This window comes from Pagrus major, chromosome 10, assembly GCF_040436345.1.
Source record: "Pagrus major chromosome 10, Pma_NU_1.0".
In the NCBI taxonomy this organism is placed as follows: Eukaryota; Metazoa; Chordata; class Actinopteri; order Spariformes; family Sparidae; genus Pagrus; species Pagrus major.
In genome coordinates this window covers 6,176,148-6,202,066 of record NC_133224.1, presented here as the reverse complement: position 1 = coordinate 6,202,066, position 25,919 = coordinate 6,176,148, and the positions used below count along the sequence as shown (strand labels likewise).

At 39.8% G+C, this 25,919-nt stretch overlaps 2 protein-coding genes across 3 annotated transcripts; both read right to left on the bottom strand.

Moving 5' to 3' along the window:
• Positions 1-539: 539 nt before the first annotated feature.
• Positions 540-3,747, bottom strand: mrpl48 (mitochondrial ribosomal protein L48). Its single transcript, XM_073475583.1, has 8 exons — positions 3,593-3,747; positions 2,561-2,613; positions 1,983-2,014; positions 1,780-1,859; positions 1,487-1,656; positions 1,062-1,164; positions 886-975; positions 540-789 (listed from the first exon to the last, which is right to left on the bottom strand). The coding sequence occupies exons 1-8, from the start codon at positions 3,611-3,613 to the stop codon at positions 715-717; spliced, it is 624 nt and encodes a 207-aa protein (XP_073331684.1). The 5' UTR covers positions 3,614-3,747; the 3' UTR covers positions 540-714.
• Positions 3,748-4,162: 415 nt separating this feature from the next.
• Positions 4,163-11,371, bottom strand: LOC141003898 (E3 ubiquitin/ISG15 ligase TRIM25). 2 transcript variants are annotated; one of them, XM_073475377.1, is made up of 8 exons: positions 11,084-11,371; positions 9,098-9,899; positions 8,806-8,914; positions 7,457-7,552; positions 7,053-7,286; positions 6,808-6,830; positions 6,455-6,603; positions 4,163-5,795 (listed from the first exon to the last, which is right to left on the bottom strand). In XM_073475377.1, the coding sequence occupies exons 2-8, from the start codon at positions 9,739-9,741 to the stop codon at positions 5,503-5,505; spliced, it is 1,548 nt and encodes a 515-aa protein (XP_073331478.1). In that variant the 5' UTR covers positions 9,742-9,899; positions 11,084-11,371; the 3' UTR covers positions 4,163-5,502. The 2 variants fall into 2 exon arrangements, with proteins under 2 accessions (XP_073331478.1, XP_073331479.1); XM_073475378.1 differs by lacking the exon at positions 11,084-11,371 and having other exon boundaries at positions 5,404-5,783; positions 9,098-9,841.
• Positions 11,372-25,919: the final 14,548 nt, after the last annotated feature.

The window sequence follows — 25,919 nt, the reverse complement described above, 5'->3', positions numbered from 1 at the left end:
AATTGATTTTTTTTTTTCAAAAATTCAAACTTTTCTCAAAATTTGACTTATTTTCTCAGAATTTGAATTTTCTCAAACTTTTTTTCTCAGAATTAGATTTTTTTTTCTCAGAATTTGAATTTTCTCAAACTTTTTTCTCAGAATTTGATTATTTTTTCTCAAAAATTCAAACTTATTTTCTCAGAATTTGAATTTTCTCGAACTTTTTTCTCAGAATTTTCCCCCCAGAATTCTGGCTTTAATCTCAGATTTCAAACTTTTTCTTAAAATTCAAACTTATTTATCAGAATTTCAATTTTTTTCCTCAGAATTCAAACTTTTTCTCAAAATTCAAACTTCATCAGAATTCTGACTTTATTCTCAAAGTTTGACATATATTCCTCAGAATTCAGAATTCAAACTCTTTCCCCAAAAATCAAACTTTTTCTCAGATTTCTGACTTAAATCTGAGAATTTGAATTCTAATGTACACATGATTTCTGTGCACAACATTTCCTTCAAAAAGGAACAGAACTGAAGCATTAAACATGACAGAACAGTTGGGAAAGAAAGGGGTTTTATTTGAGGTCACAAAAGAAAGTCAAGTATGAACATGTGCAGTTATTTCAATGCAAATGATCACCTTTTACAGCATTCAGTTAAGGAATGCCAGGGAATAAATATACACAATCAAAGAGATATTTCTTGCTGAGCTTCTTTCATTCACAGGTCCTATTATTTCATCTGAGCGAGGAGCCCCTCCATCTCTGGTCGGGCCTTGAAACGGGCATGGAAATCAGCCTCGGTGTGCTGAGGGGAAAACAAGGACAGGAGAGATTATTACTTTTAAAATAATCACAAGACTTGACCGTCTGCTGTTGTGAAGCTGTCGTTACGCTAACTCACCTCCGTCACACACAGTTGAACTCCCTCTGGTTGATTCTTAAGAAGAACTTCCATGAAAACGGGACACATCGCGGCGTTCAGAGCGCTCAACTAGACACACGGATAAATAACACGGATCAATAGTCAGGTCTGACAACTGCAATGAGTGACAGGGTTAAAAGCAGATTTATTTTTACCTGGACGACTCGCTCATGAGTCTTTAAGATGGCGTCGACGTACATCTTGGTGCCTTGCTCTTGCATCAACATGACCTCCATGCTCTTGGTTGGTAAAGCGTAGCTGCGTGTGAAAGAAGTGATAAAAAAGAATATACAGTATAAGTACAGATATTTTCTCATCTAAGAATCTCTTCTACTGTACTGAAGGCGTCACTCTGGGCTCTGGGAAACTGTGATGAGCATTTTATAGATTTTATTTGGTCTATTTTATAGACCAAATGACTAATCGTGAAATCAATCAGCAGTTCCAGCCCAACATCATATCCTGATAAGACTTTTTGGAGTGTAAGAACTTTGGAGTTTTTTTATCTTCTGACATCAACAACAACAACAACAACAACAACAACAACAACAACAACAACCACTGCACTGAACATCCTCACCATTCTGACACTTTGACGCCGAGCCGGTTGCAGAAGTTGTGGATGTACTGGGAGTAGTGCTCCACCACTGTCATGTCATAACCCGACACTTTCAGGTTCAGAGTCCCGTATGCTGTGTCCGTCGGTGCCATGATCTTTTTCATCTGCTGTTTGTCTTTCTTTTTCTTTGGCTAAAATAAATAAATTAAATTAAATTAAAAAATTATTAAAACCAGTCGACACACACCACATGATATCATTCCTTTTCCTCACGTATGACTTTTGGGCACTTTATACTGGTTTTAGAGTCTTACCGCTTCTCTCGGTAAAAGATGTCTCCACCTCCCGATCCCGTGTGTCGGCATGCATCTGTATTGTCTTTCATTTACAGACGCTGTGACAAGAGAAAAACATAAATTCTGTATCCGCCTGCCAAACAAAAATGATCTGACAGCAGTGATTCACAAATACAGCATTTTACACGCAATTTTATTCATAGTAGCGTTTAAATACTTACCACAAACAGGATGCTGGATGGTTGGTGTGGCCCTTTAAACACGACAGTAGAAGAAGAAAATAGAAACAGTATTATTAAAGACAGAATTCTCTTCAAAGACACTTAAAGAAAAAAAGATCATTTTGCATTCTTATGACCCAGAATTCACACATTTTTCCCAGAATTGTCTTTTTCCTCAGCATTCTAACTTTTTTCAAAAATTTCTGAATTTTTAGTAAAAAATTCAGATTTTTTTTCTAAAAATCCGATTTTTTTCCCAAAAATTCAGATTTTTTTCCTAAAAAATATGACTTTTTTAAAATCCAAATAAATTTTTTTTGGTCAAAATTCAGTTTTTTGGGTCAAAATTACGTTTTTTTCAGAATTGACTTTTTCTTGGAAAACTGTTTTTTTTTGTTTGTTTGTTTTTTTACAGTGGCCCTAATCCTTTTCGATACAAATTAGACCACAGACTCCCATTTTCTAAGATTTTATCCCAGGGAGCTCATCTGATAAGAATTTTTCCATCAGAAGTTTTATTACAGAAATTGTATGAAACATTTGACCAACACAACTCTTTAAGCAATGCAAAGTCTTACCGGCATAATGTGAGTGCTTGATTTAATGCCTGTTGTGTGACAGACACCTGCAACTGGACAAAATACAAAAACATCAGCTTCTATATTTACAGCACAAGTTATTCAATATTCTTATAACATACTACTAGTTTTGAATACAGCTAATCTAATCTGTAAATTATAATTTTTGCAGCCTTACAGAGTGAAATGGTGAGAAGTTTTACCCTGAACTACTTCCTGTCCAAGTGCACCTGCCAGTTGTCTACATCCAGGCGCTTCTTAGTCGGTTTAATTAATTTGGGGCTGCAAAATTAATCGAAATATCCCAATAACAGAAGCTGCATTTTTTTGATAAAGCTCAAATGTGTGGGGAAAAAAACAGCATTATAATTTTACAGCATTATCAATTGCACTGACAGGTCTCACTCTTGGTGAGAGGCAACTAAGAATAAATGGGTTTTGGGGTGTATTGTCCCTTTAGAGAGTATGATTCTGGAGCAGCTTCTTCTTCATGTGTCAGCTTTAAAAAACATATTGGAAGCTTTTAAGTTCCTCCTTATAAGCTCTTATGCAGTGTATACCTTTGTATTTCTGGGACTCTTATTTTGAAAACGGAAGTGACCTTTCCGCAAAGCGCTCCCACCAAAGTAGCCGACGCTAATGAAGGGAACCTTATATTTTACAGATTATATAATGTTTAATAAAACAACACGAAGGTGTCGTTGTCTGAACAAGTGCGACCAACTCTTTATTCCGCTCAAGTGTCGACTACAGCGCACAGAGGGGTCACTTCCGTTTTCAAAATAAGAGTCCCGGCTATACCAGTAAACACAGCACAAGAGCTTATATGAGGAACTTAAACGTACCCAGACCATTTCAGTAACGACTCACACAATAAATTAGCTGACAGTAACATCCGATAAACGCTCAAATAGCTCGGACTGATAGTATTGTAGCGGTAGCGGCGCAAACACCATCAGTGAAGCAGACATCGCTGCTGTTTGACCTCTGAGAAGAAACTAAACATTCAGCGGTCAGAAAAACAAAACTTACCTTCCTGAAGACGGGATTCATAGCTGTGTTTAACGGGAAACACACACTGGGTGTCTGCGGTGTGACTCGGCAAGTTAACTACATGTAACTAGAATAAAACACCATCAAACACGCATGAACTGACTGATGCTGCTAGTTCCGGAAGTGCTCGCCGGAAGCTGATCCGTTCACTTTTGTGTCCGTGGTTTGAGCGCGCAGAACAAAGGTTCCGCGACACATCATATATATATTTTGATGCAATGACAAATCTTTCTTAGATATTTAAAGCCATTACATTCGTGTACTGTCTTTTTTCTTCTTACCCTTATGTAACTGCAGTGTTTTCTTTAGTTTTTACATGTTTTTGATCATTAGGAATGTTTTATAATTATTATTGATTTATATTTCACTGGGACTTTCCTCACCTGGTTCCTGACATCTTCCTGAATCACTATTCAGCAATTCAGTCCGATTATAAGATCAAGTCTTTTCTAAACAAACCCTTCTCTTCGCCCTGCTCTAGACCCAATCTGACTGAAGATTAACCATGTACACATTTTCATATTTGCAAAGAAAAACAACACAACTGCACACATTTTAACAGGTATTATTATTATTATTATCATGGAATAAGTATTTCAGTTGACCCCTCATAAAATCACTTGTATCAAAAGAATATTCAACTTGTAACATTCACATATCTCAGGCCTAACGTAGCTTTTTTTTTTTAGTAAAGTGCAAAATTTATTATCACCTGAAACTGTTATTTTGAGAATAATGTATGAACTGTGCATTTAACATTTTTTAAACAATGCATTTCTACTTTTAAAATACAATTATGAAAAGCAAAGTCATCCTGTAGCTACAGTATGTAAACTGCTATTAACACATTGCATTTTTATTTTTTTTCTAACGTCATGCCAAGCAAACAAAACTTTCTTTGAAGTGTCAAATCAAAGCAAACGCGCATCCTCACTCTTTGGCTTGCAATGTTTTAACTCTAGCATGAATGAAACAATCACAGCAGTCCGTACACACAGGACCCATTGCAGTAGATTATTATCAGCCTTGTGTGTGTTCACTCCCCTTCAGGTCAAATATGTTGGCAAAATCTTGGCCTGTTTGCAAGGATACTGATCAAAAGGCTTTTTATGGTGAGGGAAAACTGGCAAACTCAAGGAATTCAAACTTATTTCTTAATATTCTTTGAACATTTAAGGAAAATTACCTCAGAAGCTCTCTCAGCTTTAGCACCTGTTGTATCAAAAGTTCAGGTGAACAGGTGAAAATTCTCCAAACAAATTAGATCAAATTGCTAAAATGTTTAGCATAGTGGTAGAAAATCTGGCATTACAGACATGCAGAGGTTTTGCCATATACATTTTGAAGTGTTTGAGTCCTTCCAGACACATTCTGTCACTAGACATTCACATTCCCGTGTGTACGTATACAGCAAACGTCTTCTCGTATAAAGCACCTTCTTTAAGTTTAGCAGTATGCAACACAGCAGGTTAAGCAGAAGATTCACATTGGCAGATTCTCAGTGCAGTAAGCTTTAAATCCAGCTGGATCAAAGCTCCGTTACGTCCCAGTGCGTCATCTGTCGGAGGGTTTGAGGCAAAATGCGGTAGCTGCTTGAGTCCTGAAAGGAAAAGTTCACCCAAAAATGAAAATTCAGTCATTATCTATTCACCTTCCTGTGGATGGAAAGTTGGATGCTTCACAGCAATTTCTATCAGCATGAGGGAGAGTAGATAATGACTGAATTTTCATTTTTGGGTGAACTGTTCCTTTATCTGTACATGGGACATTCAAAGAGAAGATGGGTGCAACACTAAAACAGACCTCAACATCTGTTTCATTCACCCGCAGATAAAGATCAAATCCAAAGTGCTTCAATAGGTATAAAAATAAACAAATCAAGTCCTCAGTTAAACTCCTCTCTCCTCCTCGTCCTCTTCTTCTCCATCCTCGTCCTCGTCGTCCTCTTCGTCTTCGCCCTCTTCCTCCTCCTCCTCCTCCTCCGGGCTGTAAAGATCGTCGGCCAGCTCGCTCTGGTCGTGCCCTTCGTCGTCGTCGTCCTCTTCGTCTTCCTCCTCCCCCTCGCTCCTCATTTCCTCCACGCTGCTGTCGTCCAGGTCGTCCTCGTCGTCGTCCTCCTCCTCCTCCACCGTCTCTTCCTCATTCTCCTCCTGCTCCTCTTCCTCGAGATCTGAAAGATGACCTGACGAAAGGACAGAATTAAAATCTCTTTTATATCAAACTGTTACTTTTCAACTAGCATGTGAACACAGTGGGGTTGGAAAACTGAACTTTTATTGATCAGATGGACAGAAACATGACCCAGAATTACTGCTAATGTTGCTCTGTGTCTGTTGGATGTGTAAATACATTTGCTAGGTGGCAACACATCAGTGTTGTTTTCAGTCGTTCTGCTGCCCCCAAGTGGCAAAAAATCTACTAATGCTGCTCCAAATACGACACTTCAACATTCAAGTTGGATCCGATGAGCTCAGTGATGAATATCAAGCAAAAAGTTCAAGCTCAGCAAAGTAAATACACTCACTGGCTAATTTATTAGCTAATACTAATGCAGTCTACAGTCCTGTATTCAAATAATCCCTTCATTAAGGTTATAATTAGGGATTCTTAGGCATTTTTCAGATTATCTGTATCAGTGGTTTTTTGTGCCTGATTGCCAATAACATTAATAAAAATGTGTCACTTTGGCTCTGACGGAGCGTCGTACATGTCACAAGTGATAGCATATCAACACTAAGGGGTTGCAGATAAGAGATGTCTCCCCCTTGAATATATTTAATATACATCGTGTAGCTGACAGTGTGACATCTGAAGTTGCTGTAATGGATGACAACTCCTTACACAGGGTACTGATGGCAGCCAGGATGTGACACGGCAGTTCCTCGTCAAGGAATTTTCTCATGTCTTCTTCCATCAACGCTCCAAGAACCTCCGTCTCCATGTCGACGTATTCGGGGTAGAAGAGGTTTTTTCTAAGCTGCCTACGGCACCTGGAAGAAAAACACAAACACCATGAATTTTCTGATCGGATCCAAAATTTAAAGAGGCCTTTTTCTTTTTTTTAACATAGAAATTATATAGAAAAAAATGGGGCAAAGACGATATGACAGTGAACTGAATATGTATGAGTTTTAGATGATGTGTTGATTAAAACCAGCAGTTGCAGGTTGAATAAATTTAAGAGCAGTACTTACTGTTTTCCTGTTGTCTTGTATGCCTGAAAAAGGTACAGAAACAGATGTTTGAATACAAAAAGAAGATTTACATGTAATTAATTTACTTGTGTATGACAAAAATATAGCCGCCATTGTTTTGTCGTTGTTCTAAAGCTGAAGACAAAAGCAAGTCGTGATGTCACTGATGGTTTTCTAAGGCACTGGTTCCCAACCTAGGGGTCCCGGCCCCCACTAGGGGTCACCAAAGATTCACGGGAGGTCACCTCGATGAAGCGGAAAGGGTCGTTCTCCTGCATGAGGCTTTCGATGCCGCAGCGGACCTCCTGGAGACGAGCCTGGTCCTGGCAGATCCTGGTGATGTTCTTCTGGATTGCCGGCCCGTTGTTGTCGCAGTGAGTGCGCGTGAATTCCCGCAATCTGGCGACGAAGCGAAGTACCCTGGCCTTCATCTCCTCGCCCAGCCTGGTCAGGCCCTGCTCGGAGTCGTCCATGAACTTCTAGATGAGGGGGAAAGAGATGGAGAACAGAATGTCATCAGGATAACACACTTGTTGTAGGAGATGTGCAGTATTTGTATCTTCTCTTACTCAGTAGGAACATCTCTAGTTAATGGTTTATGTTTATGAATCTGTTCGCCCTGTTGAACCTGAGCTGAGTGCCATGTTACCTTATTCTGCCTCTCCTTCTCCTTCTGCTCCTGGAGTTTCCTCTCTGCCATGCTGTACTTCCTTTCAACCCTGTACAGCTGCTTATCCAGCGTTCCCTGGTGAACATGAGGAGCACAATCATACTGGTGTCAAAAACAGTCCTGTGTCGTTTTTCATTGTATTTTATGACTTTTCCGGAGCAGCTAATCGTAGAGATGGAGCCAATACTGCTCCGTCTGATCAGGTTCCTGTTATTGAGTCACTTTAAAGAGTTGTGGTCACGACAAGGCACCACACAGTGTGAGACCTCCTCCAGATTGTTACATGGTCATATAAAGACAAGGGTGGGGGTAGAAAAGGTTCACCCAAAAAATAAGATGTAGTCATTATCTTCTCAGCCTCATGCTGATGGAAAGTCAGGTGAAGTTTTGTCCACAAAACATTTTTCGGAGCTTCACAGGAAAACATTGTTGCAGCATTCTTCTAAAGGATGGAACTAGACGGGTTTAACAACTTAAAACATACACTGACTCCATACAGCTCGGCCGAAATAATCCAAGTCAGATGAATTTGGGATCTCGCGGCGTCCGTAGTCTTGGATTCTCCGGACGAGCTTTATAGAGTCATTTATGTTTTTTGTTTATTTGTTTTAAGTCTCCATCTACTTTAGTTGTTTAGAAAACATTGTTGTGCTGTGAAGCTCCAGAAATGTTTTGTGGACTAAAAAACTTTCCATCAGCTTGAAGGTCAGTAAATATTGACAAAATTTTAATTTTGGGTGAACTTCTATCCTTTCACTTGTTGCTCCCTTTTCATCCTCAGTTGCTAAAATCTCAGTGTAATTAAAACAAATACTTATTGGTCAATTCTGTCCGAGACCACAGATACAACAGGTTGAATTCAACAGGTTTCTGGACTGAATAACCAGAGAAATGAACTGGAAAGCACAGGAAGTGGATCCAACTCTCCCATAGAAAGACCACACAGTCATGTGACTCACAGCCACACACACACACACACACACACACACACACACACACACACACACACTACAGCGACTGACAATGTTCATTCATAAGGATTCCAGACTCATCACAAGACTTTGTGTGAGCCAAACAATCAAAAGGTGGGTGAACAAAACTCCTGAATACAACGTTCTCACTGAAAGTGTCGTTAATTTAAACACAGGGACTTTCTTAGATCATTGATTAATGACATGTGGGATGTAGCTTTATAATCAGTAAGACAGGAAAATCATTAATTATCCTTTCTGAGCAAAACAGATAACGATGTGAGATTTCTTAATTATTTCTACAACTACTACTACTAATAACAATAATAACAATAATAATAATAATAATAATAATACCTTGAGGTCTTTCATTGTGTTTCTGAGGGTCTTGATCGTGTGTCCCAGGTGTCCTCCTTCTATGGTGCAGGCGTTGCAAACACACACCTTGTCATCCATGCAGTAATATCTGGAAAACAAATGAATGTTTATGTGAAAATAATAATCTGATTAATCGATAATGAAAATAACCGCCGCAGCCCCACAGAGAACAGATTTTAAATTTGTTTTTGAGGAATCTGAATCAATATGGAGAGAGAAAAAAAAATCATCATCAGCTGACCATCACGATATCAAAGCTACATTTGAGTACCTGTATATCTCATCGTGGTCCGGGCACTTCCTCTTCCAGAAGTCGTTCATCGGCTCCGTCAGCGGATGCTCGCGGAAAGCCGGCAGTTCCAGATGTGGCTTCACGTGCTCCTGGCACATCGACACCTCGCACTTCAGGCACGTCTTGACCGCGAACGACGACGACGCAGCAGCGGCAGAAGCGACATCCTGCTGGTCGCCGTCTTCCTGAGAAACAGAAGCAGCGGAGGACCCGTCCACGGCCGCACTGACGCCTGAAGCCTCGGCGGCGACTGACGGGCAGTAGTCACACGGAACGGCGAACACGCTCCTGGCTTGCTGCGATGTCAGAGACGACGACAGCAGTTCTCTGGATTTTAAAGCCGTGGCAGCTGCGGTGGTGGCTCTGCGCCGCTGACGGTAGTCATCAGAAATATTGGCTAGTTTGAAGTTTTTCTGAAAGCTGGTGCCACACCTGTGGCTGTCGCGGCACTCTGGGCAGCGGAAGCGGCCTCGATCCGCTTGCCGCTTGAGGCGGTCCAGGCAGGTCTTGCAGAAGTTGTGGCCGCAGGGGAGCAAGTAGGGGTCGCGGTACAAGTCCAGGCACACTGGGCAGGTGAGCTCCTCCTGCAGGACGCTGGACTGTTCGGACTGGGCCGAGGCCATGTCAGTATGTCAGCGGTGTGATGTGGAGGGAGATGAAAAAGTAGGAATAGGGAGTGAGGCAAGAAAGAGATGGAGGAATAAAAGAGACAGAGAGAGGAAGAAAGGGGTGGAGGGGGAGAAGCTGGTGTAGATCTTCACCCTTTATGGATGTCAGGCCGCTGAAACATAATCATTAGATAATAATCAGCATTTTCCTGTTATCGGTATCCGTGTTTTTGTGTACAGCTTCAGATAAAACAAATTAATTTAATCAGTATCCCGCTCACAACAATATCGGAGTAGTTACACGTTATGAGTAATACTCAATCAACATTTAATAATGAATATGCAAAGTAACTAAAGTTATTGAATAAATGTAGTTGTAGTTGAATTTGTCAAATGTTTGATAGCCGAATTTGAGGGATCATCGCAAAAAATGTGTTTTTATATGATGATATATTGATATTCCCTCACAACAGTATTGGTATTGACCCCAAAAATTGAGTATTGTTCAGTCTCACCCTTTAAATTTAATTTTCATACAGTCCAAAACACAAAGCTATTCAAATATGTTGTATTATGTGTTATGAAACAGAGAAAATCAGCAAATCTTCACCTTTGAGAAGCCGGAAACCTTATAAATAAATAACTGAAAGGACTGATTTAGGAATCTATCGTCTGTCAGTCGACTACTGGATTACTACTGGATTTTGAGAGATTATGAGTGACATTAATCACTGTTTTGGGGTTAGGGGTACACTGTTTGAAGCTAGAAAGGTGGCAGGGTCCGCCACATACAAACAAACCAGTATGAAACTGTGTTGTCCTTTAAGATCAGCTTGTTTATTCAGTTTATTCAGTCATGAAACCAAAGAGAGTTTGTTTATTTAGGCATAAAACAATCAGTCAATGAGGATCATACTCTTTTGATGAACATTTCTTCCCACAAATCTACATAATCCACCTTAAATAGGCAGAATAATTTATAGATTAAACAGGAAAAACACCTGCAAATTAGTCTGTTTTAAAGGCCACGACCTCAAGACAACCTGGAGACCTGCCAACCTGCTGCTGTTTACATGAGACAAAAAGGTGGTGTACCAGCTCGTCAGGCATTATATAACAACTAGGCTCGTAAATGCTGCCCTGAAAACCTTCATTCACACTCTCAGCCGTCTATTTATCGTGATTTTTTTCTTATAAACACGCTGACAGACGCTTAAAAAAAAAGGGGGTCAAGCAACAATTAGCAAACTTGCCTCCATGGTAACGTCAGCTAGCTTAATCTGTCCCCGAGTTTCTGGGAGTGATGAGCTAAAGCAGGACACGACAGACACACACACAGGCTGTGGACGCTCCTTACCTGTTAAATGTAGGTGTTTATAAGCTCGTAAAGAGATGAAACAGCGATGTCGAGAGCTTTTTTTTTTTAAAAAAGCACGATGAAGGCTCAGACTCCGCAGCCGCCGCAGTGCACCTGTCGTGCTAACATGTTAGCTCTGGTTGTGCTGCTCACACGGCGGCCACCGTCTCTGTCGTGAGTCCGGGGAAATATTCCAGTCATCCGGCGTTTAGTTTGTCATCTGGAGGCTTCGGTGCTTGACACAAAAGGACGAAATCGACCCCACAACACACGCACACACACCTGTGTGACAGACAAGCGGACGGTGCAAACTGACACCGAGCAGGTTGATGCAGAGGAAAATGACGCGTTCACGGTAACTCGGAAATCAAGAAGGTGTGGTGCGTTCAACCAGTGTCAGGATAATCGGAAATAAAGACTCAAATTACTATAGTCATTTTTTAAGGTATTTTTATGAGTATTTTTCAAGTCTATAATTTTACTTGTAGGCCTACTGAAAGTGATGGTTTCAGGTCTTCGGATGTGGGGTTGTATGAGGTACCGTGCAGCGCCGTCAGCAAGCTGGACATTGTTCTGTTGAAACCGTACCAGCAGCAAGACATTTTTCAGCCACCTAAAATAAGTCCTACTTAATATATATGCACTACAGTCCCTCAACTGTACAACATATGTATTTCTACACACAAGTGGACAGTAGTGCCAAAGGAAAAGGCTGTTTGACAGCAATGAAAAGCACCAAAAATGTTGAAAACATAGCGTATGCTTAAATGTATTATGTATTATTTTAGGTGGGTAAAATACATCATCTGACGGTCATCTACTGCAGGTAATACACTGACTAGGGATAAGTACAGAGATTATTAATATTGTTGTGCACCAATTAAACAAATCTTGCACCAATTAAACAAATCATGTCAAGTTCACATTATTTAAAGGTCAATAAATGGCTTTGAAAGGTTTCTCTCTTTTGATTACATGCTGTGTTTTGGATGATTTGTGTAAAACAGCAACTCGACAAATAAACATTCAAAAGACACAGGCGTAGCTCATCCTTCAATACACCATACTTTGAAACTCAAGAAAAACAGACTTTGCCTAACTTCGAATGTTATATTTCCAACAGGACATGAAGGCAACAGAAAAACTCCCAAAGAAAGTCAATAATCCCATTGCAAGTTTAATTTTATTTCCAAATCAACGCATTATTTGCAAACATTATTTTCAATGACATTTTCACAACATATTTCTCTGGAAAATAAAAACTCAAAAAGGTCATAAATCATACAATGTTACGAGTTATAATGTGCAGATTTCCATACATATAACATTTTTGAGACTAAAGCCACCATAAGATACTGTTAAATCAAAGCATCTTGGAAAAAAGAAAAGTTTTATCCAACTCTCCACCGTCTAAAAAATATGATAATGTAGAATAGTTAAATGGACAAAAGTTCGGAGGACATGTCACATCTGAATTGCAATAATTTTGGGGGTAATTAAATCTATGAAGTCTGGTGAAGTTTGCGCCACAAGCGGCCTCTCTATTTTGGATTTGGACAGCATTCAGCATTCACAGACTTCTCAGGAACTCGAGCGTCCGGACATTTGGATTCAGCCTTGTTCTGTTGGTCACTCAACCTCTTTGGTCCAGACAGAAATATCTCACCTCAACCTTGCAGACTTTGGTGATTCTCTGAGTTTTATATCTAGTATTTGAGTTTTACGTCTTTAATGTTTTCAAGCTAATGGCTGTTGCGTCTTCATCACAGTTCTGAAGGGTTCCTGGTTAATCACTGTTCAGAGGTAATCCCACTTTGAAGACGACAGGACCCTGAATGGTGAAGCCGAGATAGAAAAGCACTGGGCTCAGAACTGGAGCTTCTGGTTCACGCACAACTTTTGCCATTATTTTCTTCTCTCCAGCACAAACAAGCATGTTCTGCTCTTCATGCTCCTGTGGCATTGTGGGAGAGTGGCCTGGCTCTACCTGGACTGGGAGAAGGATATCTTGGATTTCTGGGACTCGCCACACTTCCCCAGTGATCCACATTTCATTGATCCATTTCTCCTTCATGCTTTCATCATCTTCATCAGCTAGCTCAGCATCCACCTTTCTCTCCACAATTGCATCCAACCTTGACTTGTGAATCCATTTGCTCAGTCCAGAGCCCTTTCCCAGAAAAAACAGAGGCAAAAGGTACCGGCCTCGAAGATACTTGGCATACTTAGCTCTCTCGTACGCTTTCTCCATGTATGTGACCTGCTGTTGCAAGTCAGGATCAAACATGAGCTCAAGAGACGGCTGTGCAGGCTCTTCTTCCTCATCCGTGTCCTTATCCTCCCAGGTTTTGTCCTCCGACCCGTCCTCCTCCGTGGCCAGTTGTTCCACCTCCTTATCATCCTCCTCCGGCTGTTCCTCAGGCCAAAACAACATCAGAGCCAAGAGGTAAAACTCGGGGCTTCTTCGCCCCACTTCTGTGCCCAAGAATCGGCGTATTATCTCTTGGAGTTCTTTCGCTGGGGTAAGCTGAGGAGAGTGAGGCATCTTGTTGCTCAAGATGATGTTGGAGAGGATGTACCTCTCACATGCTTGGACTTCACCAACATTTGCCTCGTAGGTGGTTTTCAAATCATCTCGGATGGCCTCTAAATCAGACACCGTTTTCTCGGCCTCCTCAAACTGGGCACGTCTTCCCTTTGACGTGAAAAAGCCGTGATTCAGACAATCTAGAAGGCCTGGGAAGCTGGTGGATTCAGCTGCTGTTTTTGTTGTGTAGTGTTCATAACAACGCACAACGTCCTTCCAGAAGAAATTTGGCTCTAAGTCTGTCATGCTGGGCTGGGAGTAGGTTAGGTACCATTCAAAAAAGTCAAACTTGACTCCAACTTCCATTTTTAAACGTTGGATGAATCTCCGTGACGGATAGGAGCTGGCCCTAATGAGTTTCTCAAAGGCTATCTTTGCCACTTGAATGAAGCCAAAGAGGCCTCTGTTGTTGAAGCTATCTGAAATGCTTACTGTTCCTGCAGTGTCCTCCATCTCTGGGCCCTCTTCTTTATCAGCTTTCTTCTCCACGTCTTTAAATGCTTCGAAGGCATCTTTTGCCCTGGCTAAAATCTCCTCCTGTTGCCATGCTTCCCTCAACAAACGGTTCTTATAAACCTGCCCAAGAGTGTCAGCCACATAAGAGTTTTTTGGAGCTCGTTTAATTGCTATCTTTGCCCATTCTTCAGCTTTTCTATAGTCAACAAAGCCTTTTACGATGTAATGGAGACGTGAAATGGTTTGGGGGAAAGTGGGGTTTTGTCTGAATTTATTTGATGCAGTTTTCAAGACAGAGACAGCGTGGTAGAACTTCTCTTGCAACAGTATATCTTCAATCAACCGAGAGAACTTCTCTTTACCCTCTTCTCCCTTTTCTCTCTTTGTCAGCAAATCTTTGATGAACTGGATTGTTTCTGGTTGCAGGTCATCGCCACAAAGCGAGAACATGAAGTTCTTCACTGTAACACTCCTGGAAATCCCCAAGTCAGCTAAGAGATCCACATCCATCTGTGCAAACACTTGGTGAATCATACATCCATGTTCAGGGCTTAGACTGGATGTGTTGATGAAGACCGTAAATGGCTCCATTCTCTCTTCAAAGGGGGGTCCTCCATGGATGGGATCAGGTGGTCCAAGGATCTTTTGACACTCAGACATCAGGAGGTAGGAATCAGGAACGTAGGTGTTCAGCAGCGCCAAAAAAGCAAACAGTTGCGTGTTGGTGGATGTTGGGTTTTGTTGCATGTACTGTGAAGCTCTTTTAACACGGCGGTGGTACATTTGAAGAAATGTCTCCTCTGTGAACTCCTGACCACCGAACACAATGGTTCGGTCTCTGCGGTCGGGGACGACAGGTACCATGATGGTAAGTTTGGACTTGATGGAAATGAAAGTTTTTTTCTCTTCGGTTCTGCTTCAAAAAGGTAGTCCAACAGTATTAAAATGCCTGAAGTGGGGATAACAAAAGAGCCCATGTGAATAATTTAGTTTTAAACATACAACACTTTATATTATTATTATTATTATTATTATTATTATTATTATTATTATTCTATATCATTGGGTACCAGTTTCTAATAGGGCACTCTCGGCTCTATGGATGGTAGTGACGTAGGGTTGGTTAGTCCAACATATCGGTCCAGACTGGATATCTCAACGACCATTAGATGGAATTTTTTTTTTTACAGATGTTGTCTGTAGTGCCACCATAAAGTTGACATGGCTGCATGGGTTACCACAAGACACTCATGGTGCCCAGAGGATGAATCCTAATGACTTTAAGTGTTTCACTGAGCGCCATCTTCAGTTTAAAATGTCAATCTTCCCAGTATTTTCGTTCATGACTGAAAAAATTCCCACCATCCTCAGCTGTGCTTTGTGTTTAGCGCTAATTGGAACATGCTAACATGCTAAACTAAGATGAAGAATGTGGTGAACATTTTACCTGCCAAACATCAGGATGCTAGCAATGTCACTGTGAGCGTGCTAGCATGACAAGAGCATTTAGCTCAAAGCACCATAGAGTGGCGTAGTAACGAGCCCTAAAACCCCTAAATCAGTAATCAATTTTGCACTTCCGGTTCCCTCGTCTCAAAGTTTATGAGTTTTTTGAATTGGTTTTCGGTTAAATTAACTTAATTAATAACTGATTTCTGGGTTTTAGGACTCATTTTCTACAGCGCTCTATTAGCAAAGTGGACTAGTTTATCTCTCTTTGCTAAGTCGTCTCTGGCAGTGAAAAACAATCCTATTGCATGATAACCTTATGGGATTGTAATGATTGTTCCAGCTACTGATCAAAACCTTGGACGTTGCAAGGGAAACTGAGTTATTGCTTGTGAGAAATTAAGATTTTCATCGCAAAATGCATGAAAATATAAATGAATGGTAGGCCTATTCATTTTCATTCTTTGGTAAGTGATTGTGGTACAAGCAGTTGTTCATAATCAGCTAACACCTTGTTGGTCATTATCCCTTTGGTATTATTGCAAACTTGCTGACTTATTAAAAAGTGATATGTACATTTAATAATTATTCGACTATTAGTGTCTACCCAAAAGGTGTTCTCATTAATGGCCTATAACTGATACAGATAAACAAAAAGCATTTCTAAACTATTTAATTAACATTTTTAAAGCTAGTAACAACTTAGAAACTGTTTTCTAACTGATGACTCATCAGTAAACACTTGTAATTTTTTAAAATCATAATTCAGTTATGTCAAAATGTTATTTTTAAAAGTTTCAGGAGCAGCTTGATCACAATGAATGCTCAAATCATGTTTGTACTGATCAGCATAAATAAAATAAAACTGGGTTTCCTTTGAGATAAAAAGTAATGAAAAAATTAATTATTCTTACCTGTTAGAGTTCCTGCAGGTGTGTGGGTGACTAAAGAGCCTGAGGATGTTATTTATAAGCTGTTTTAGGCCGCGCCTTCTGCATTCTGCACATACTTGTAACTTGGATTTGGCGTGTAACTCATTGTGTTGAGTGTCATTATGTCATGGTGATTCAGTGTGTTAATGCCAACAAATGTGCTGTCGTTTATGTGGGTAACAATAGATTACATAGCTCAGACTTGAAAGACAAGATGCCAATCAACTTGGCGTAACGTTTACACAGAAATGAAAATGAATTCCTTCAGCTCAGTCATTTCTTCTGCTTTCCTGTAAACGTCTTTCCTGTAAACGTCTTTCCTGTAAACGTCTTTCCTGTAAACGGCTTCGTACTTTGTCAGCCTGCACAGCCCAGTCACCAGAATATAATGTTGGCATTGTACATGTCTGCAAGTCACAGATACGTTAAATTTGTTCATTTCATACATATCAAATCAAAATTTCCCCAATAAATCACCAAATTATAATAAATAATAAATAATAGGCCTACCACCCAAGAGACCACTGCCCACTTCCAATCTTGACCAGTAAGTTAAGCCAGGTATTTCAAGGTATTTCAAGCCCGCAAAATCTTTTCCTAACCCTTACACCTAAAGAAAAGTAAAGTTGAAATATACAGTTTATATCTGTGGTTTGCAGAAACATACAACTCCAACATTTATTTTGGTGACGGCCTGCACTGCTTTTTGTTTGAACTCTCAATCAAAACCAAACAGCTTCGCCATCACCTGCAGTCACTCCGGATTCTGCTCTGATCCAGAGCTGTTGACCGACGGGAGGAGAGCTCAGATAAAGTGGATTTATCTTCACTCCTGTTTATCAACCTGACTGCAGCAGTAATCTGTGGTGGTGGAGGTGATGTTTTAAAATTCGATTCACCCTTTGTCATTAGCTGAGTTCACTTTCCCGGAAGTAGCGGCGGCTACCTAATGAGACACACCTTTAGCTTGAGAAAACTTCTGGATTTGTCTGGTTTGAAACATTTGGGATTATGTACGTACGCAACTCAACAAATTACATAACAAATGTGGTTGTTTGCAGACATTTTAATGCAGACTTAATACATATTATATCTTTATGATGTCAAGTTTATTATGTAATTATTTAAATCCAACACACAACATTTATCACCTAGTAGAATATAGCAATCAATGAAAATTACAAAGCCTTTTTTGATTATTAAGGCCTTCCATCAATCGTCGATACAGTGACGACTAGACAAACTATCAGCTGAGGAACGACGTAAGATGTGGTTGAAAGCCAAAAAAAGAAGCTAGTAAGTTGACCTTGAGTTAAGAGTCTAGAGTAGACTTGAATTTAATCAGAACAACGTGACTGTATTTGTCTTCAGTGAGAAGCTCCACAACATCCAAATCTTTGACGGCTTCTGCCTTCGACAACCTGCATTATACAAAGAATGATTCGATTCATGAGAAAGAGGGACATGAAAGGCATGAAGAAAAACTGGTTTCATGGATGTGTCGATGAAGTTCTCTGATAAACTTATGCACCTGTTTATTCGGTTCCATCGTCCTTTTCCTGTCTGAAGATTTGATTGTTTTTGTCAACACGCCAGCGGACTGTAACTTCCGTCCATCCCTGTTCCTCCAGCCTCGCCTGAATCTGAACAAGCAAGAGTTTCAAACTATTAATCCATTTTCCTTCACGCTGACACTGACTCTGTGAGTTTGTCTCTCTTCTTCTCTCACCTGCTTCAGCAGTGATTCCCTCTCATTTTCCACATTTACCCCAGAGCTGATTCTCACTCTCACCACAGTTGCCTTAGCTTTCTTTTCTAAAAACAAAGAGACTTATGTCACCTAAAGGAACAGTTCCACATTTTGGGAAATATAAGCTTATTTTGCTTCTTGATATTGAGCAACTCACGGCCTTGACAGAAAAAAGGATAGCTGACATCACAAGCGCTGTCATCCCACTGATGCTGGAGGGACTTTAGGATCACAACACAGTTCTGAGCACCTCCGTCATTATCAGGACTGGTTTCGTTCCAGTTCCTGAAAGAGGTTAGACTTCCGTCGGACCACGTCCAGTCCTCTCTGGTCAGCCCGATCCAGATGGTGTTGCCCATGGCCTTGTCAAAAATCTCTACATTCTGCTCCCTAGTCTTCACACTGACCAGGTCAGTGTGATGCTGTCTGCAGTAGCGCTGAGCGTCTCGCCAAGACATAGGTTGCTTATTTAGGAAGTAACTTTCTAGCCCATTGCTGTCACCTGGAAACAAACAATGGATTATTACAGATGAAATCCATCCAGCTGAGGATTGCTGAGGTCATAACTTTTATATTTTTTCTGGGAATTTGGGGGTTTTAGCATCAGAGCTGAGTTCACCATTTTTCTACCCATGGCAGCTAATTCCAGTACTTTCAGACTGAACATATTCAAATCCGATCACTTTTAGACCAACAAATCAATGAATATATCAGGACTCCATATTTTCAGCAGTGTGGAGAATGCTTTGAAAAGAGCTTTGGATGTCACATTTTACAGAAAATATGATTAAATAATTAGCTGAATTAAAAAAGATGGAAAAATCCAAGTTATTAAAACATTTTAGAGACTTCATTTTGGGGGAAAATTCTGGATACAGCCCTCGTAGCAGGACAAAAATATTGTAATGTTTTCAGTTAATCAGTTGCTCAGTCCATCTATCCAAAATCTATCCAAAATATCTCAATAACTCAACTACAACTTCTGCTCAGATTGGCCAGAAATTCGTTGTTGCGATTAATGCTCCCCTGAGGATGAACCCGGATCCCTTTTGGACACTTTTCTCACTCCTTTCTGCATGAAAGATGCTATGTTTAATTATCTAAGCAGATTTTAAGATAGCTATAGTAGGGGAAAATATTATTATGTCGAGATTATGTCAATAATCAGAAATTAAAAACCCAATTCTTGACAATGTGATCACCTGGCAATTTTGTATGACCGGGCTGTACCTTCATTATGGCTGAACCATTTGGATGGTGAATCATAATCTCTTTAAAGGGTAGCCCAGTTAAACAAGGTGTGTCATGCACAGGTTTGCGGCACTTGGAAATGCATTCAACCAAAAGTATGGATCAGAATTGAAATCAAATGAAAGTAAAATTGAAATGTAATAATCATGGATTTAATGAATTGTGTCACCAGATCATCCATCAAAGCATGTATGCTCATTTTTGTAACTTACATTCAAAGCACAGAAAAGCCTCCAGGTCGCTGCACTGGTTGGCGTACCATTTCCCGTCTGGTTTCATCAGCACACAGTCGCCATATTGTTTGCTTATTACCCAGCGGAAAACATCGACTTCCCCAATGCCCTCGGACCACACCCACCGCTCAGTCTCTGATCTCTCCAGGCCGATCCAGGTGCCGCTCACATTGGCATCGCCCATACTCTGAACCATCTGCATGTGCTCCCCCATGCTGTTTAGGGTCACCAGGCCGGCGTAGTTCTTTCTGCAGAAGTTCTGAGCGTCAGTCCACGTCTTGGGGGTGTTTATGAAGTGGAACAGGCGAGTTTCTGCAGAGGAAGTTGATGATCAGTGATGACTGCAGCATGTTTCAAGTTTTTCTGTTTTTGGTTGTAGAAACGTAGACAATCCACGTGAAAAAAAAGGCTTAATATATGTGGTTTCAGCTCAGAAATTGCTTTGATTACCACAAAGTGGTGCCATATCGACTCCTAGGATCTTGACAGCATCTGATATTTCATCACGTTCTCACTCCCAACTCGTCAAATACGGCAGCTTGGTCAGTGACCTGAAGCTTCAGACTATGACGCTCAACCTACACCTCTAACGTCAGATTTGCAAGTGAAGGGACTTTCAAAATAAAGCTTGCTGACAAACAATTCACATATTATGACATATAATGATTTTTGGAGTGTTACTTATGCTGTCAAGCGATCGTGGTTCGGTTAGTTTTAGGCACCAACTACTTGATAAGGATTAAGGGGAAAAAAATAATATTTTGGGTTAAAATAAATATATTCAGTCACTTATGTAAGGAAAGTTACATCATTTACGTACACTGACTTACTTAATTTTTTTTTTACTCTTAATTTTTACTTTTTTTTTTAGAATTATGACTTTTTTTATAAAAATTCTGACTTTTTTCTCAAAAATTTGACTTTTTTTCTCACAAATTAAAAAAAAAATCAGAATCCTGGGATTAATTCTGAGATTCTCTCCACATCAAAGACAAGCCCCCTCGTTCACTCACTTGAAAGAAGAAGTGTAGTGACTCTATAACAAAAACATGATAAAACAGACTATGATTGAACAGAGTGTTGTAGTGCATGCATACCCATACCTGTGATATTTGACTCTCCAGGAACAGCCATTAAAAGCATCAGGAAAACACCTGCAGTTTAAGGATTCATATTATATTAAATCCATTCAACACCAAATGCAGGTTTCATGATCTGGTAGATGTTTTAACTACGTCTACTCCATATGTAATGCATAACTTTTATGTATAATAATGAATTTAAGCAGACTGAGCTATTCAACTTATTCACATCAACTCAACTCTAGAAATAGTTTGTATTAAATGACTCTAATTAAACTTTACGTAGAGAGAAAGTATTTCATCTGTTTTTTTTTTTAAAAAATGAATAAAATAAAGACATTTTATGTGGAAAAAACAGAAAATTTAGTTTCACCTGTGAAAAAGACGGTTTTAGGTTCCATGGCTGCAGAAGTAGATGAAAGAGTTAAGGTACAGGAAAGTTTATCAGTTTGAACTATTTAGATTAATAAAGGATAAGCTTATTTTGTTAAAAGTTATAAAGTTACCTCATCTGATGTGTTGCCTGTGTCGTGCCTCGCTGCTCCAGTCCTCTACTTTATGTGGATGTGAGGCTTTAATAATTTATACTGTATGCAAACCCACCAGGGCATGTGAAGGTGCAATCAACATGTATTTGACTACAAGTGTAGCCTCTGGCGGGATTAAGGGGGATTTAGGTGGCATGGTCAGGTTAAGCTCTCGTATCTGTAGTCTAATGATTGAATATGAAAATGATTTAAGATTAAGTGTAACTTCTTCTTGTTGTTTTAACAACATCCAAATTTCTCCTCTGGGGGATCAATGAAGGATTATCTCGTCTCTTATCTAAACTTTCAACGAACAATTTAGGGTCAAAATACTAAGCAACCATATAAATACGTTAATATCATATCAAATCAGAGATTATCACAACAATGGATTCAGTAAAGGTCTCGTTTTTATCGTTTGCGTACTTTACATGAATATCAGAAATGTGGCATAGATATTTCTGCTTTAGTTTGCCTCTTTATTTATTTATCTTTGTATAAATTTAACTATTTATTTACTTTCCCACTTAATTTTCCTTTTTATTAATAATTTGCGTATTTATTTCTTTAATTATTTCTAATTTTGGCAGTTTCAGGCCTCCACACACTTCTGTAGATATTACAAAAACAAACAATTAAAAAATGCAGTGACTCTGGCACAAATGTTCACAGACACGGTCATGATTTAAAGTTTTATTCTGTTCAAACATTGTTGGAAAACATTTGGGATAATGTAAGTACACAACTCAACAAAGTATACAGAGGTCTAATTGTTTTTTGACATTTTAACGCAGAAATGTTACATACTATGTCTTTAATAGGTTAGTAAGTCAGTACAGTGAGTAAAATGTATTTATATAGCAGCTGGTATAAAGTACAGCGTGGATACAGATACAGAGAAATAAACTGCATGCATATAGAGAAATATACATTAAAAATAAATGTCACACAGAGAACAACTCAGTCAGAGTTAGGTACACAAAAACACACAGAAGTTATTATACAGTATTAAAGTGATCAATGTGGGCACCTCTGCTTCATAATTAGCATCCTGCAATGAGAAAAAAAAAAAGTTTTTAGATAATAACTCAGTAAAAAAAACTCTTATAAATTCATTAAATTAACCAAAATGCCAGAGAGAATATTTATAATACGGAAACCAAATATGAAAGTGAAAGTTCACTTGTTGTACATGTTTTATTTTACAACGATAGATTAGACAGAGACTATTTTTTTGGCTCTCAGCAGTATAGTCCAGGAAGTTGTTGCTCTATGACTCTTTGTTGTTTGCATGGATTAATCAAATGAGATTTAACATGTTAATCAGTGAGCTGCTGTGGTGGAAGAAGATCCTTAAGTTAAGTAAAAGTAGCAACACAACAGTGTAGAAATACTCCATCACATACAGAATTTTACTCAAGTAACAGTACGACAATATTATCATTTAATGTAAAGTCAAATAGTATAGTTAAAAGATGTATTTTAAGATTAGGAGGCTACACTCACCCGTCTTCTCAGCGACCTCCAACTGCTCACGACGTTGGAAGATGACTCCGTTTTTGTCGCTTCGCCAGCGGACATTGAAATCAGTCACAAACTGATCCTTCAGGCGCGTCTCCAACTGAGAAAACACAACCGTTTTTATTTTACTGTCACACTCACCAGTTATACCTGCAGCCAAAACCCTGTTAATGTATCTCTAAGTTATTATAAAGCTGAGTAGTTAAATCATCTTTTTTATGATCTTAAATAAACAAGAAGTGTCTGTTTTACTGTTAATTTAAAAGTTGTTACTAATGGTTAAGGTCAAATGCAGAGATTTATACATGAGCGTTACTAAATCGGTTATAAATTTTAATTTTTTTTACCTTTTTCAGGACTGCTTCACTGACAGCAGAGTCAGTGAGATCTGCATCCGAGCGCACCTTTATCCTTATTACCATCTTCTTCACTCTGAGACCTGCAGCATCCCAACAGAGTCATTCTGTTAATGATCCGCAACTTTTTTAAGCAAGGACTGAAAGTAAACATGATGTTAAACCTGTAATTGTCTAGTTTGTTTGGCCACATGGGGGCAGCAGAAACAAGCTGTAAACCATATATCAACAGGGACGTGTCTCCACTTTCTCCCAAATGAAGCCAAAACATTCTGTATCTGGCCAAATCTTACACATTGCTCCTTTTAATAACCATATAATCCGTGGTAATAATAAAAATATTGATAATACAGGACCGTCGTTGGGTTAGTGCACCAATATTGCTATATTACAAATGTATGAAGTTGGCATTTCAGTCACTCACCTCCCTGGCAGACAAATGGAGACTTGTTGTTGCAGTTAATATCAACCCAGCGTCCCTGCTGTGACACCGCAACAGAAGCACAGCTTCCACTATTCGGCTTGCCGCTGTGCCAGTACCTGAAGGAGTTTTGTGTCCCATCTGACCACACCCAGGCATCGCTGAACAGACCAAACCATGCTTTGTTGTTGAACCCGATAATGCCCGTCCATGATTTGACTAAATCTGCAATTTCTGAATTTTCCGTTGAGGTGCTCACATAGGCCAGGTCAGTGTGCTGACTTCTGCACAGCTCTTGACTGGCCACCCAGCTTTTTCCTTCTTTGTAATGCACATACTTGGGATTGCCATTCGACTGGCCTAAAGAGACAAACAGTGAGATGAAAACACGTGAATTTTAGGTGTTTCTTCTGCAAAGCAAGCAAGAGATTACAAGTAAGAAAAAAAAGGTTCCTTTAGATGGCTTTGAATTTAAATGCTGTCAAAGTAGAGGGACATGCAAAGAGGCTGTTCTCTTACATCATAGAGTAGCTTGCAGGAAGGTAAACTGTATGGAAATTTAAGGGAAATGTCCACTTTTGCATGATAACAAGTTGAAAGTCAATTTATTTTTAATTCCTTTTGAAGTTGATGATGTTGGTGTAATAAGGCTGATTTACGGTTACACGTGGGCTTTATGCAGAGTCAATGCCGTAACCTACGCAAGTGACCTACGTCGTAGAGAGCATTTAAACACACCGACTCTTTTCGGCTCACAGCTGTGTCTCTGGGCTATGAGTGGACAGGCTGCCTCTCCATACACATAAAACTTGAACGACTTTGGTAAGCCAGCATTTGCCACCGGGCTGCTTGTAGTGGAGCAGTCAGCCCTCAGCAGCAGCTGGACGGTCAGGAGGGACTGCAACAGCTAAGAGGTCGGTGTGTTTTCTTGGGGAAACTACAGGTCACAAAACATTGTATTTGCACCGCCGCAAAGCACCGCAGGAGAAACCAGACAATGTGATTCTGCTAAGTGGACCAATGGCAGCCACGATGCATGTCTCTGCAATGTGCAGTCAGATTTCTGGGGAGTTGCACATCAGGCAACGGCGTAGGGCATGAAGCTACGCAGAAGCTACGCCGCAGGTATGGCGTAGATTCAACGCAGAAGCATAAATCAAGCTTTAGTGAGCGATAATTCCCAATTCTCTTAAATGAATCGATATTCACTGGGGAGGAGCAAGTACACTTGTTATCTGTATCTTTTCAAGCAACTAGGTTATCTGTCTCTGTACTCGGAGCGGGTGGTGCTTAATCCTTAGGGCTGACCAGAAGCTGTTAATTTTAAAGACCGTAGCAGTTACATTTTGAGTTTAAGTGCAATGTTTTTAAAGCACATTTTCTTTCACTTTACATCTGCCACAAAAATCACAGAACATTGTCTTCTTTACTCACGTTCATAACACACAAAATCGTTTTCCTCTCCACACGGCAAGTCATTCCACCCCGTTGTCTGAGAGATCTCTCCACAACGTTCTCTGTTTGCGTCATTACTGGGTTGACCGTCATCCCACTTTGTGAAGTGCGCTGTGCCCCTGCCGTCAGACCACATCCACCTATGTGTCCCTCCTCTCAAAAGCCCGATCCAGCTGTACGTCGTACGACCACCCAGCGTTTTGTCCAGCTCATTCTTGCTATTCATGTCGTTCACGGTGGCCAGGTCGCTGTACTTTACTCTGCAGAAGCTCTGAGCCTCGTACCAGGTCAGGGAGTCAGTGATGAGGTGGTAACGCTGTGATGCTTGGGGCAGAAATTTGGAAGAAAAAAAAAATAGCAGAAACATTATAAATCACAAACATACATGCAACTTTAACAAAGAGAAGCAGGGGGGTCTTGAATAGTTGCATAACTGAAACACCTCTGTGATACAGTCTCATAGAAACTGCACACTGTGAGCTTTTTAAAAAAAAAAAATAAATAACGTTTAGAAACAAAAAAATCAATCAGTGATGGCATAAGTTGCTAATTCAACATTGGCAATATCAAAATAAATAATATTTTATTTCAATGGTAACTAAAACAGAGGGGTTAGGGGTGTTATTAATAAACTCTCTCAGGATCAAAAGTTATGAATATTACTATACGTTACTCAAACAGACATGTTTTTACAAAGCCTTCACATCTCTGTGTGTTTTGGAAAGCAGTAACCACACATTACTTACAAATCTGAGCAGTCTTCTGAAACAAAAGGAGTATCCCTGTGAAAAAATAGTACTGTGTTATTTTCATCCT